General features: G+C 40.7%; 1 protein-coding gene across 1 annotated transcript in view; it reads right to left on the minus strand.

Moving 5' to 3' along the window:
- The window catches only part of MTAP (methylthioadenosine phosphorylase), a 32,989-nt gene extending 19,311 nt beyond the window's left edge, over positions 1–13,678 (minus strand). Inside the window, exons 1-3 of the mRNA XM_088156462.1 lie at positions 13,607–13,678; positions 8,213–8,299; positions 2,111–2,169 (exon numbers count right to left, since the gene is read on the minus strand). Of these exons, the coding sequence (XP_088012588.1) occupies positions 2,111–2,169; positions 8,213–8,299; positions 13,607–13,639 (179 nt within the window). The 5' untranslated portion in view covers positions 13,640–13,678. The remainder of the gene's footprint in view (positions 1–2,110; positions 2,170–8,212; positions 8,300–13,606) is intronic.
- Between the last annotated feature and the right edge of the window lie 620 nt (positions 13,679–14,298).

Raw genomic sequence — 14,298 nt, forward strand, 5'->3', positions numbered from 1 at the left:
TGGTATAATTTTCTTTTTAAATGCAAAATTTTAAGCTCAAGACTGTAATGAAAAGAATCTTAAAAACACAATTCAAATATACTTCAGAACTTCAAGATTAAAATAAACATTTTTCTCTGAATCTTCTAAGACAGTTCCATAGATTCTGATACCTCTTTTCCACACACTTAGGGGAGCTCTTAAGATTTATATACATCTCCAGAATTTTCTGCCCAGAAGTGTTGCTTTTTTTCTCCCACACAGAGTGGCACATCACAGACTACTGTGTTCTAATCTGTCATCTTTCCAAATAAAATAGTAGAATCATCACATTTTTGACTTTGATCTTTAAATGATCTGACAGCTTTCATAATTAAAAGAAGGACTTCACCCTGCTGCAGTATTCTTTTTCACCAACACAGGAAATACTTGGTCTTATAAGCATGGCCTTTTGTGCTATCTGTGTCTTTGCTACAGAAGCACATCACTTACATGATTAAACACATTAGAAAATTATATTCAACCATGTAAAAGAAGGAACTAAAGAAGAAAGAAGGAAGTAAAGAAGAAGGAATTAAAGATGGAACTAAATTTCTCAACTGATTTTTTTCACAGGCCAAAAAGTCCTGAGTATTTGATCGTTCAGGAACTGCACACAACATGATCAAGCACTGTCAGTCAGGATTCACATGTTGTCATTGGCATTTCTGATAAGCTATTAGGCACACAGATTTATTGCTTTATTGCAGTTGCTGTCATAATCTTCTTATAGACTATACATGCCTTTTTTTTTTCCAATCTGATTCAGAAGCCAAGACACAAACATAAATTTGCAGGTATCTTAGCCCTAAAAGTAAACTTGCAAGATTTCCTATATGAATGGTCAAAAATCCCAAGGAGAAGGTAAACCACAGCCAAGTTGTTCAGACGTCTGTGGTCCAAAGTCTAGTTTGAAATAGTACAGCTATGAGAACTTGGCTTCGCACTTCCTTTGAAAAAATGAGAAAAATGTTGTTGAGATGTAATAAAGTACATGACGTAGTCCATGAAAGATAAGAAAAGTAAAACCACAGACAGAACTGTAGCTGCAGTTGCAGGTGTTTAAGCAGTCTGTAGTTTTAATGGAAAAACATTGGAATGAAAAGAATCAGGGCCCTGAGTGCACCACTCAATGCCAGACCCTGGGCTTCCACAGAAACTCCTGATGCCTGTGAGCCTGGGTGCTCCTGCCTCCAAGCTCAGGCCCCAGCCTTCACTCCTGGCCTGAGCTATGTTAGTGTGCCAGTGCCCAACCTGGTCTCCCCCACAGCCCTCAGACCTATGCCGTAGCTTGTCTCCAGAACTGGACGAGCTTTAGACACATGCTACAGCTTCGTCTCTCACCCCCTATGGCTCCTGCCTGGATTCCCTGGATGGATCCTGTGCTTGACTAATTACCTTGACTTGGCTTGCTGATAGACCCTGTCATTATCACCTGCTCTGTCCATTCTGCCCAGATGCCCAGAACTCTGTTAGTATTCTTACATTTAATCCAGTACCATGTTGGTCCTAGACATCCATGGTTACACCAGTGTGAAATTTCCACACATTCATCTGCAAATCCTACTTCCAGAGTCTCTTCAAGTATAGTAAAAGATGACTGAATAAAAATGACATAGGGAGGGAGAACTGCAGTCCCTAAGCAATAACTGTAACAGCAATAGGACTCAATAATCTAAGAGAATGAATTGGAGGAGTTTACAGTGGTACCAGAGACACAGTTCATCTGGAAGCAGACATTTTCTCTATTTCACAAAGGAAATCTGCAAACATAGTGAGTAGATAAATTAATTAGTAAGGTTATCAGCATCACCTGCCTACAACCAGTGCAGGTGGCCTTGAAGGCTGCCATTCTTACGAGGGTAGTACCTCCCACTGGATTTTTTATCTAACCTAGACAGCATTCTTAATACTCTCAGTCCTTGCAGCATCAAATTTGCTTATAAGAAACTTCAAACTTGTGCTGGACTCTGCTAGCAACCACACAGAGTAAGATGTTGTCAGAGCAGAAATTCCATTTTAATAAAAAGAGAAAAAATTCGGAGAAAACTTTAGGATGCATAATACAAATCCCCTTAAAATGCTCATTTACCTTGCTAAGAGCACACAGTCCACATTTTTGATCTTTCCCAATATCAAAGCGTCCGATGGCTGAAAAAAAGCAAGTAAGAATGAGTTACTGCCTGACAATCACATTACAAACCTTTACTATTGCCTAAAAAGAAACACAACAGTTACAGAAGAAAATACTAGTTTACCATTGTACTCTCATGTTTTCTTGAGCTCAGCCCTGTAACTTGATACGGCAGAGTACTAAAACAGCCTGGAACAGGAAGATCAAACCTGAGACAGGAAGGATTACCACAAATTTTCTGTGTTTATACTAATTTTAACATTGCAACTCTTTACTTTGGGGTTTGAAACTGTAATAATTTCTAATATATCAAAAGTGTATTTTAAACATAGAAATAGTAGCATGCATGTGTTACCATCAAACTGGTTAGCATGACTCACTCCTTCCTGTAAACTTCAGTTTCTTTCTGCTAAACAGGTGTTATTCTCTACTAAAGCCCCCTTCCACCATAAAAAACATTTAATCTGTGGTTTTCCATAACACTCACCATTCTCTTCTCTTCTCTGTAGGGTGTGAAGTGTTCTGGATTCCTCCAACCCACCCCTCACTCACCCCCAGCTTCCTGAAAAACTCACTCTTCCCGCTGCTGAAAGGCTTGCTTTTGGGAAATGAAATGTGATAAAACAGAGATGTGGTACATAAGTGGCAGAAGCAGTGTAGTATTTGCTCAGCCCAGGGATTTCTCTTAGAGCTACACAACTAGAAAATACAATCTCCCTCATTACCAACCAGCCAGGACAACAGAACATTTTGATTTTAGCTGTCCAGCTGGAACATGTATCTTGCCATGGAGGTGGGTCATCCTGCCTATGAGAGGCAGCCTCCAAGTCATCAACCACCATTACAATAAATTAGCTGCTCTGTGTTCTGCTCCTGGCCTTCAAAAATCTGAAATATACTACGTTGTAGCTTTCGTTTTTGTTAAAATAGCTACTAACGAAATCAGGGTTTATTTACTAATCACAAGTTTGCAAGCACACATTTGACTCACACATTTGCATTTAGAAATGTTCTGTTGCCAGCTACTTGATAGAAAACAAATAAAATTATAATGTTAGATGCAAGATTTCAATTAGCGTTTAGTTTTACATCTCTTGATTTTATTATACACTTGAAAATTTGCAGAGATTGACAATGAGGTGATATGGGAGTCCCGTGTTAAAGACACCCATTTCTAATAAAACCATCACCTTCCACTTCCTATTGCACAGCTCTTTTTGGTAATTATTCATGTGAATGCTCTCCATAGTACCATACTTACTCAAACACCAATGTTTAAATTCTGGCAGACACTTACTACTTCTTTTTTAAAAAAGGGAACATTCCAGAAAATTTATTTTTAGAACTGTAGTTATTCTGACAGTTATTACTTTTCCAAGTCTCCATTTAATATTAAACTATTGATATTTAGGTGTTTCATCTTTACCTTACATATACTCTTCTCAAACAAGCATGGCTTTAAGTGAAATTTCACACAGGGCTAAAGCCTTGCTGTCCAGTAGCCAAGGCAACTTGCCATTACAACATTCTGTAACAAGGAAGAACATTTTTGTGAATTTTTTCACAAAAATTAGCATAGAAATTTTGTTTTGTTTACATATATTTACTATGTTAAGTAATAAACACTTATTTCAAAGGTATTTCAGAGGTTCTGCAAGCCTCCATTCAACCTGTGAGCTAGTTTAGGTACCAAACGATGTACATTGTTTCAGAGAGGTAAAAGAGGAGCTTAAGTATTATGTTATATGGTCAGGTTTCCCTGATGCATCAGGTTTTCCTGATACAAGCAAAAAAAGCTCCGTTGAAAGGTGGAACTACCTTCTGCTTTGTTTGCCAGATATATTTATGACCAGAGAAAGACACGGAGGCCATAGAATGCTTTTCTACAGTGGGATGATCTCTTGCCCACTAGGGAAGGTGATTCAGAACCAAGATCTATAATCCAGAAAGGAAGAGAAGAGAATCCAACTGAAAATATATTCTGAACAAAGCTTTTTAGGAGCTTCAAAATTCAATAATGAAGACAAAATTGCTTGGAACAGCATTTATTATCTTGTAGGAAACATATTTTCCATATCTGGAGATAGAATCTCAAAAGGTTTTCGGATATTTTCCATAGAATACCAAATTTTTAATGTACTGAAAATTGTGGAAGTAGACAAAGGAGAAAAGACAGCTGGAATATTAAGAGCTGTAAGGCTACTTAGTTTTTTTAAAACTATTGTTCTGCATTTTAACTATTACTAATGTTACTTGATAGATCATAGGAGGACCAATATCAACAAAGAAAACAGCAAAAAAATTATCATAATAGTTTCCTTTAAACTTTTCCATATTTCTCATATTCCCTAATGTTAAATTTTGTAGTTAAATGATTCTTAGGTTTCAAGAAGGCCAAAGGAGAAGACAATTCAAGGACTCTGTATGAAGAACTTATTAATCTTTTAAAAGAAAAGAAAATGGCATTTTTCATTAAAGAAATATCTATTTTGCTGCTGTCAAATGTCAAAGGTGCCAAGGAACATCTACCTCAGGTAGATTTTAAGTCAAAAATCTCTTGATACAAGTTTCCTTGCCTAGAAACTTAAGAATTAAACCCCAAGATTTAAGTGAAGCAAAATTGTACCCTTTGCATTTGTACATGACAGAACGAAATGGACATACATTCTAGTAACTATGCCTTGCAATTTCCTTTAGACAGTCCTCCATTTTTATTCTTCCTAGTTTTGCCTGAACTAAATAGGTTGATGTTTCATCTCAGTTTCTCTCGGGAAGTAAAAGACCACAAAGTTCGGAAGTTTATTTAAATTAAGCCCTTTACTTCTTAAAATTTCAGGCTGATTATCTCTCCACTGAGTTCATAGCTCTATAAAAAAGTATCTTTATGGCAGGAAAGTCACAATTTGGTTTTATTTCAGTAACAATCAAGAACAAAACATATCTTTAGGAAAAAATAGTAACAAACCATAAACTTCTAAACTTTTCCAGGCATATTTAAATAAAAATAAGATTGCCCTCTTGCATTCAGCAATAGCTGCTCCTCTCAGTTATATAGTTCTAAAATGAGAGGTAGGTTATGTAACACCTCCTTCCCGTATATAAATAGTCTAATCAGCAAAGTAAGCGAATATTGATCCAATTAATAACACCAATTGAATTTGAGATTTGTTTCTGCTTCAATCGAAATCCATTGCACTTTGTGCAACTGTAGGTTGTGGACTAAGCTCTGCACATCTTACACTAAAGCTAATCCATCAGCTGCTGAACTAGAAACTGCATTCAGTGAGGAGAAAATCTACATGAAACAACCATTAATGGCCTGATTATCAGAAGTTCAGATCTACAGAGAGAGAGAAGGAAGACAGACCATTACACTTAAAAGTATAAAAACTTCCTGTTCGGCTGTGCTCTCTGTCTTTGTAACCTGACTCCATTCTGGTCAGCTTAACAGTTCCAGCTCAACTCAGGACATTATCTCAAATTCATGCTTGGATTCATACCATGGTATCTCAGTTCTGTTCTCATCCCTCTCTGTCTTGGCTTGCAAAGCAGAATGTGACCACAAGTATGTCTTCTATCACCGTCTCTTAAAACCAGGTGGGGCAGTGCTCTTTATCTCTTCCACAACCCATTCTACCTCCAGGGAGATATCTTCTGTTAATGGGCCACTGGGTCCCACTGACTGATAAAATTACATCATTCCACTGGGAGATGCTCCAGCAAGAGGGAGGAGCCAAGCCTTTCCTACCTAGATAAAAACTGAGATTTGGAACATCAGGGCAGCCTTTTTCCACTGGATTCCAGAGGGAAACCAAACCTTTCCACATCATCACTGGACCTTCAGGAGGAAAACTGCACCCTTCTACAGAAACACTGCTTCAATAGAACCACATCTGTCATCCAGGAGGACTGCAGCCACCATTTAATGGGACTGCTACCAACACCCTGACTGACAGGGTGTCAGGTTGTATTCTGACTCTGTCACTGTTTTGTTTTTGTTTGTTTTTTTTTGGTTTTTTTTGGGTTTTTTTTGGGTTTTTTTGGTTTTTTTTGTGTTTTTTTTTTTGTTTTGTTTTGTTTTGTTTTTTGTTTTGTTTTGTTTTTTTTGTTGTATTACTGTATTTTTATTTTAATTTTTCCTAGTAAAGAACTGTTATTCCTATTCCCATATCTTTGCCTGAGAGCCCCTTAATTTCAAAATTATAATTTGGAGGGAGGGCGTTTACATTTTCCATTTCAAGAGAGGCTCCTGTCTTTCTTAGCAGACATTTATCTTTCAAACCGAGACACCCTCACACAAGAAAAAATATTCATGAGCTCTTTTTTTTAAGTTCACCCTATGCCAAATGTGTAATATACACGCTCAGACATAGCCCATTGATCAAGGTCTCTTATAAACCAGAACAGGCACCAACATTAATTTTCTGCTATTTGTGTTGCATTCTGTGATGAAAACAGAAAAAAATACACTAGATAAACTACTTACTAGTTTAAACAAATACCGAAGTGAAAAAGCTTCCCATACTGACCAAAGGTGCATGGCTGATGAAGATTTTTTCACTCTGTTGTGCAGGAGCCATCCTGCAAATACTCCTACTCTTCTCAGGAATACTGAACCCTACTGTAGGCCACTTACTGCACTGCAGAATTTGCATTCCCCAAATCCTCTGGCATCTTAGTGCTGTGACAGAACAGATCTTCAAATGCTGTGCTGCCACTGTGCCCTTAACTGATCTGAACAGAACTCTGTGAGGGAGAAGTGTTCCATCTGTCCTAGACAGGAAAGCTTCAGTTAATATCTGCTACAAGCATGGTACTACTTTTGCTTTGTCAGCAGTCTCCAAACACATCCATGCTGTAATGAACATCCACAACCCTCCTGAAACTGCGAATGCAATGGCAACTGGTTTGGTTTAGCCAGTAAATTCGCCTTCAGACCAAAGCTAGTTACTTTTGGAAACCAGAGTACAGAAAACAGAGGAGGTTCCCTTCTGTCTATTACAATTTGCTAATTTTGAAAGATGATAGAAAAGTCAAATGCATTCTTCAGTAATTATGTTTTCACTTCCTTTAATATTTACCTCCTTCTCCTTCCTGAATGGTGTGGATACAAACTACTCTTGCTCTTTACACTCCATTTTAAACCACTTTGGAGTGGAAGCATAAATTCAGTGTTGCATCACACACCATACCACAGAGTTTTCTGGCAACCTTCCAGTCACAAAACAGCACTTGTTACCAGATACAAGATTTTTTTGTATGTATACCAGCATACAGTGGTAGACTGTATAAGATATAATTCTAATGGCAACTATAAAGCACCAGACTCCCCACGTCCTACGACATGATTACCGAAGATCCAATTCTTCTATGAGCTTCATGTGACAACTAGAACATCTCTCCCCCTTGCTCTCCTGCCTATAAAACTCCCTCATCCTTTGTCTTGCCTGCTTGCACTGTAAATGTTTTGTGCCAGGAATTATCCTTCAAAACACACCCAGTGCTGTGTATGGAGCCTTTCCTCTGCTATGGAAAAGGACAGAAGCAACATAAAGGAGAATTGTTCAGGTGTTCCAGCGTCACAAAAACAGTTTCAGAGCTTCACTGTCAAATAATTTTCAAATTGTGTGGCTATAAGCATAATCTGACATTGGCATGTAAAACACAATTCATTAGTTACAGGGAAATTAGTGTCTCATATACCTCAAAGAACAGATTTCTGCAATTCAGAAAGGTTCCTGGACCAATCTGACAGATAATACAGGTCTCACACACCAGAAAAAATTTGAAAGAGAGGCTTTGTCCCTCGACTGTAAATTCAGCAGTGAGTTTCTGAATTCATTCAATCTAAAAATGAGAAGAGGTATAGTCTCCTTTGCACATCATCTTTGCAATAATACTTTGTTTTTACAAACTAAGATTCACCAAATACATAGCAACTAAAAAGTTGTGCCAGCACCTCCTTTATACATTCATTTACCAGTCTGAAAATTCTTAAAGCATGCAAACATCTTGAAAACTGGCAAAAAGTTTCAGCAATAATAAAAAGGTTATACAGACCTTGCCATAAGGAGTGTCAACATATTTTTCTGTCCTTCCTTCTAAGATATCCGGATCATCCAGGCCAGTTCCACCAATAATTCCGATCTTACACAGAAAGTACATATTAGTCTTCTTGCAATTCACATGCAACAGCATGCATGAAAAACTAACCAGACAGCAACAAAATCTATCTTCTTCTCAAGATGAGACTAGACTACAGATCAACGAAGCACAATATGCCCAATAATATGCCCACCACACTTTTCCAGAATGCAAATTTCAAATACCTGATTTTAAACTGTATTAAGCTTGTCAATTTCTCATCCCATGATTCTCCTCTTCAAGAAACAAACAAACAAACAAAAAACAAAAAAACCCCACAAAACCAAAAAAAAACCAAACGAAAAAACCCCCCAAAAAACCCCAAAAACCCCAAAACCAAACCAACCAACCAAACAAAAAAAACCCCACAAAGATGTGCCATTAAACATTTATTTCCAATATAAAAATTAAGACTGCTATTTGGAAATGCCTGTATTGAGTGAGAAATACACGTAGAAAGCCCATTAAAAAGGCTTCTTGTTAATTGGACAAAAAGTCTTATGTATAACCGCCATACTGAATATCAGGCTGCACTCTGGTGGAATGGGGAGTGGAATTGAAGTAAAACATGTATGTTGATATAAGCAAAGTTTAATAACTGAAAATAAAGTAAAATATGGTAATAAGGGTAAATTACAGTAATGATGATAAAAAAGAGAATAAGTAGTGATGCACAATACAATTGCTCTCCCTGCTCGGACTGATGTCAGACCCCCATTCTCAAACCCAGACTGGCTGCTCTTGTGGGTAACTCCCTCAGTTTATATAGTGGGCATGATGTCCCATGGTGTGGAATAGCCCTTCAATCAGTTCAGGTCACCTGTCCAAGCTATGCTCCCTGATTTTGTTTGCATATTCCTCCACCCCCTCTCTGGCAGAGCATGAGACTGGGAAAAAAGAATTCCTTGACTTAAGATTAACATGACTGAGCAAAACTCAAAACATCAGTGTGTTATCAACACCATTCTCATTCTGAATCCAAAACACAGTAGTGGAACAGCTCCTGAGGAAAAATTAACTCTACTATAGCTGTAACCAGGACATAGGCATTTCTATACGGTATTATACCTCCAAAATAACTTTTTGGAAAAAAAATTAGTCCTCTGTGTTGACTCAACAAAATCTAAGAGGTTTCTCAATTGAGATCCCTGTTGTGTTTTGATTTGCCTGTGATTGCATATTCCAGATAAGAAAAATGCATCTGATTTGTCTTGTTTCTGGTTCATAATCGAAAAGTAACTTGGCTTTTCTCTCTCTAGGGATAATTTGCTTTCAATTAAGTCAAGTTTTTTCTTGAGTTCAGAACACTTGTAACTCTTTGGACGGAACTGTTACTGTCAAGCTTTTCACAACTGAAAGCTTAGTAATGGTATTTAAAAGTGATGTCTGTCACCATTTATCATACACAGAGGAAAACGAGTCCTCCTTTTTTTTTTTTTCTTCCATGTAACCAATTGTTGCAAAGTTTGTATCACTTTCAAGTTGAATATATATCATGACTGATTTGCCTGCCAGGGAAGAACAAAATCTGAACCATTCTGACGTAACTTATTACCACAAAGACTGAAAACTTCCCAAGTAAAACCTCCAGACTTCAACATACAACACCCTCCTTCCACAACACGCAAAGAACTGCCTCTTACTCTAGCTTTTTCTTACTTTCACTTTCGTAGAGACCCCACCTGTTCAATCACTCTATTAGCAGGTCATTAAGCACTTCTTTTCAACAAGCAGGGGCTCTGTGGTCTTTTTACATATGAACACCTCTCTAACAAAGCTCTCCACACCCAGTGCTGTACGCTGAGAGATGAGATAGTTTTAACCCATCTCCTACTTCCTTCTGCTACCCTCCTGTGGAGCACGAGAAGAAGTACACAGGAAAATAGCAGTACTAATTCACATACTCTGACCCTGAATACACACACAAGCCTTAGGAAATACCCAGATCATTGTTTGTAGTAGTACTGATGGGTCTGTTCCCATATTATTCGTGTTGCATAGTGATCACAAAGGTTCCGACTTGGATTGCTCCTGAAAAATCTTGAAAACTATAGGTACTTTAGGATGAATAACAAATTGCCTCAAGAATCGTGGAAGGCATGCAACAGGAACAATCACACAACCCCAAATCAACAAAAGACTATCTTTAACACTGTTCATGCATACACTCAGTAAACAGTGATGATTGCTACATTAACAGAAGACAGGACCAAAATGGTGCATTTTAAAATTTTCAATCCGGGGGGGGAAAAAAGGTTCCTTCAGCAACTTTACTAGTTTTAGCTGGATATAACACTTGTTTTACTAGCGCCCTGTGACTTATGATTCAAAAGGTAACTAAACCTTTACATCTAGCAAAGTGAACGTTGTTGGGACTGAGGAAAAATGTGCAATGCTGGAGAGAGCAGCTACAGAGGCAGGACACGAAAGTTATTTTATAACGGCAATGATTTAAAGTTATTATAAACTCACAGATCCATCACAGTAACAGACTGTTCCTGTATAGAAAGCAGCACGCCTGGCCTGAGGCGGCATAGGCCTGATGTAGTTGCTCTCAAATTTGTTCTCAGGTTCCATAACCCTGCTGCTGCAACGGCATCGATACGTGCTTTGGCTGCACTGTTCAGTTCCTGTGTAGGCTTTTACACCAATAACCACGCTGTCAGAAACGGAAGACTGCAATGAGCTTGCAAAATATTCACAGCTCCCAGGTTGCAGAACCCAAAGCATGTATAAGTGCCTTCTTACCCACTACAAACTTATCTAAGTGGCAGTCTGGAAAACCCTCAGGCCACTTGAGACAACACTAGCTAGAGAAATGTTGGGGTCACTTACAGTTCACGGGAGAGCTACTGCAGTGGAAGGAAAGTTAGGCCAGCAGAGATTTTTGAAGTAGCTGCTTCTCCAGTCATGTACAACTTGGAGATGGTAGCTCTGACCCTAAAATTAATTTTACCTGACAAGTATTTTCCCTCCAGTTTACATGATCTCCAGAAATACTATCTGCATCTGGGAATTAGACATAAAAATCTGCTCCTATACTAAATTCTGCTTTCCAAACCTTCTAGTGAATTATCAAAATGAACGCAGATGCTCTAGTCTCAGTGGGAGAGACACCCTACGTCCTGGTTCTGGACAGGATTAATTTTTGCAGTAGCCTGGGAGATCTGGACCTGGAGATTATTCTGTGTGACTTTGTACCATTTTCCAGAAACAGGGGAAGGGGGCCTGAGTCAGGACAGCATCACAATTGGGTATTTTTGGGCTCGGCATAGTGGTGAGAAGCTGCATATTAGCTGCTCACCTCTCTTGATTATATAGTTGCTGTTACTGTTTGTTTTCTTATCTCATTGTTGTTTTCAGTAAATTGTTCTTATTTCAACCCATGATCTTCACCTTTTATGCCTCCAACTCTCCTCTCATTCTGCTGCAGGGGGTGGGGAGATGAATGGTTTGAAGTGATTTCAGTGTGAACACTAAACTGGAGAGCACCCTGTCAGGGGAGCTGAGTTCTATTCCCACCTACCAGCTCAGGTGCTGAATGCATGGGAAGACAGAGAGGATGTGACAGAGAGGAAGAATGGCTCCACGATTCCTCAAAAGCCAGAGGACTGACTTCACATGTAGGAATGACCTCAAGAATGGAAAGATATAAGACTGTATTCTCCAGTCAGGACTTTGTATCTTACAAAGGGACACAAAGGATATAACTTGTAAAAGTTAGCAGAGGCTGTACCGAAGGTTATCTAGAATTAAATCTCAAGTAAAATGGCATGGTAGATACAATCTCAAACACTGGGATGAAGAGCAACAGAAGTGAAACCTAACAAAAAGTTATCACACCAGTAACTACAAAAATCAAACCCATTTCTTGGCGATTGCCTCCTCACATCGAAGGCACCATTTGACGGTGACCAAAAAAGAGACAGGACCCCCACTTGCATAACGAAGAAACAAAACCCGCATTTGGTGCAAGCATGAAGCCAATTTATTGATTTCACACATCAATATATACCTTTTCAACTACAGCTAAAAATAGCACAACCACACAATTGGTGTTTCTAAATAACATTACTTAATCAGAGCTCTGCACAGATCTGTACAGACCAGCACAGGCAGATACGGTCTTTCATGATTTAACTTAAATAAAGCACACCTTTTGTTTTTCCATTCAAGGTTCTGCCTCAGCTTGCCAGGGCTTGTGGCCTACCAAACCTAGTACATCCACTCCAGTCACGAGTTGAGCCCTGCTCTCCAGCTGTATTTCTACAATTTCTTTGTGGAAGTCCAAGTAACAATCACACTGAAGTGTATACCTTTCTTCACCTGGTGTTTGGTGAACTTCTCCAAGCAGGTTTAAGCCGAAAGCATAGAGGTATCAGTGAAGTAACAGACTACAATTGTTCACCTGCGGGTCTTAAACACTAATATATGTTACGATCACCTATGGGTCTTTTTGACAACTAACCACCAACAAACCCTTTTGTGTTCCTCTCTTCTGTTTTGGGATACTGAGAAAGGGGCAAGGATGGCATTACAAATAATTTTGCTTAAAAGGAAATAAACATCGAGCTGCCTATAATTTACACTTAAGAGAATAAATCTGAACATTGAAGACAGGTTGTAACTGTTTTCTACACCCAAAACGATTGAGATTTTTCTACTTCACCACAGAAAAAAATAATGCATAGTTCGTGAAAACTAAAATTTCAGCCTGAGCACTGGGCTGCTCATCCCTGGTGCCATCACTGCTCTGAGCAGCTCTTCACACAGAAGACAAGCCTTAAGAGAGGAAGTTTTTCACTTTTCACTTCTGCCAAAGCTTAGAGTACCGTGCACGTTAAAAAACAGAGCCCTCTCACTGACAAACCCAACACACCGCACACGGGTCAGACATCCGAAATAGCCGATTCCTCCGGATTTAAAAATAAAAGAATATCGTCTCTTCCGGGACGGCCGCGGGCGCCTCTGGGCCTCTCTGGGGCCGGGGAGCGCTCGGGCGGGCGCCGCCCACCGCAGCGGCACGGCCGCGCTCCCAGGCCCGCTCCCGACAGGCGGCGCAGGAGCAGGGTGGGAAGGCGGCAGGAAGCGGGGAAGGACGCGGCGGGCAGGAGAGAGGGAGGGAAGGAGGAAGGAAGGAAGGAAGGCAGAGCCTCTCGGCACGCGCTCGGCAGCGCCGGGAGGGCAGCGGCGCGGCCCGCGCCATCTCGCTCCCGCAGCCGCCGCGAGACGGCGGCGGGGAGGGTTTGCGAGCGGCGATGGACGACACCTCCTCCCTCCTGAGGCGCGGCTGGGCGGAAGCGCGCTTACCTTCACGGGCACGGAGGCGGTGGCGGCGGCCATGCTGGCGAGAGGGCGGGGCGGCGCCGCGGGGGCCGCGCGCAGCCCGCCGGGCAAGGGCGCTCCCCGCCGCCAGGGGGCAGCAGCCGGCCGCGCTGTGGCCGGAGAGCGGCGGGCCGGGGCCTGGGAGCGCCCGGGGAGCGTGGCCGGCTCGGGCCTGCCGGACCGTGAGGTGAACGGCGGCCCGGCCGTGCTTAATGCCGCTCGGCTCGCAAGCAGGGCGACCGTCTTGCTTGCTTCTTAACCCTTCCGACCTGCACGCTGCCCTGCGACTCTGGGAGCCGCCGCTGCGGGGAGCCGGAGTGGTGCTGCGGTGGGGGTGATTGAAATAGGACTTCTTAAAGGTGCAGCTGTGTGCTCAGATTGCCAAGCCCCAGCTCGGTCTCTCTGAAAACCTAACTTTCAGAGGGTCTGTATTTCAGTCAGACCGCCTTTCCGTATTCCTGGAAACTCAGCGGTTTATTTCACTTCCTCCCCATTCAAATCTTTGAATTTGCCAACGAAAGTGGAGTTAAACTGCACCACAGAAATCCCAGAAGCATCCTATAAAACAGTGACATGAAGTGACAAAGTGCTAACTAGTCCTGGAGTGCCAGAAACGGCAAAATGAGACCAAAATTCTAGCTCTACTATGCATGAAAATTCCTAATTTAGAATATTTT

This window comes from Sturnus vulgaris, chromosome Z (genome assembly GCF_052056855.1).
Source record: "Sturnus vulgaris isolate bStuVul1 chromosome Z, bStuVul1.hap1, whole genome shotgun sequence".
Classification (NCBI taxonomy): domain Eukaryota; kingdom Metazoa; phylum Chordata; class Aves; order Passeriformes; family Sturnidae; genus Sturnus; species Sturnus vulgaris.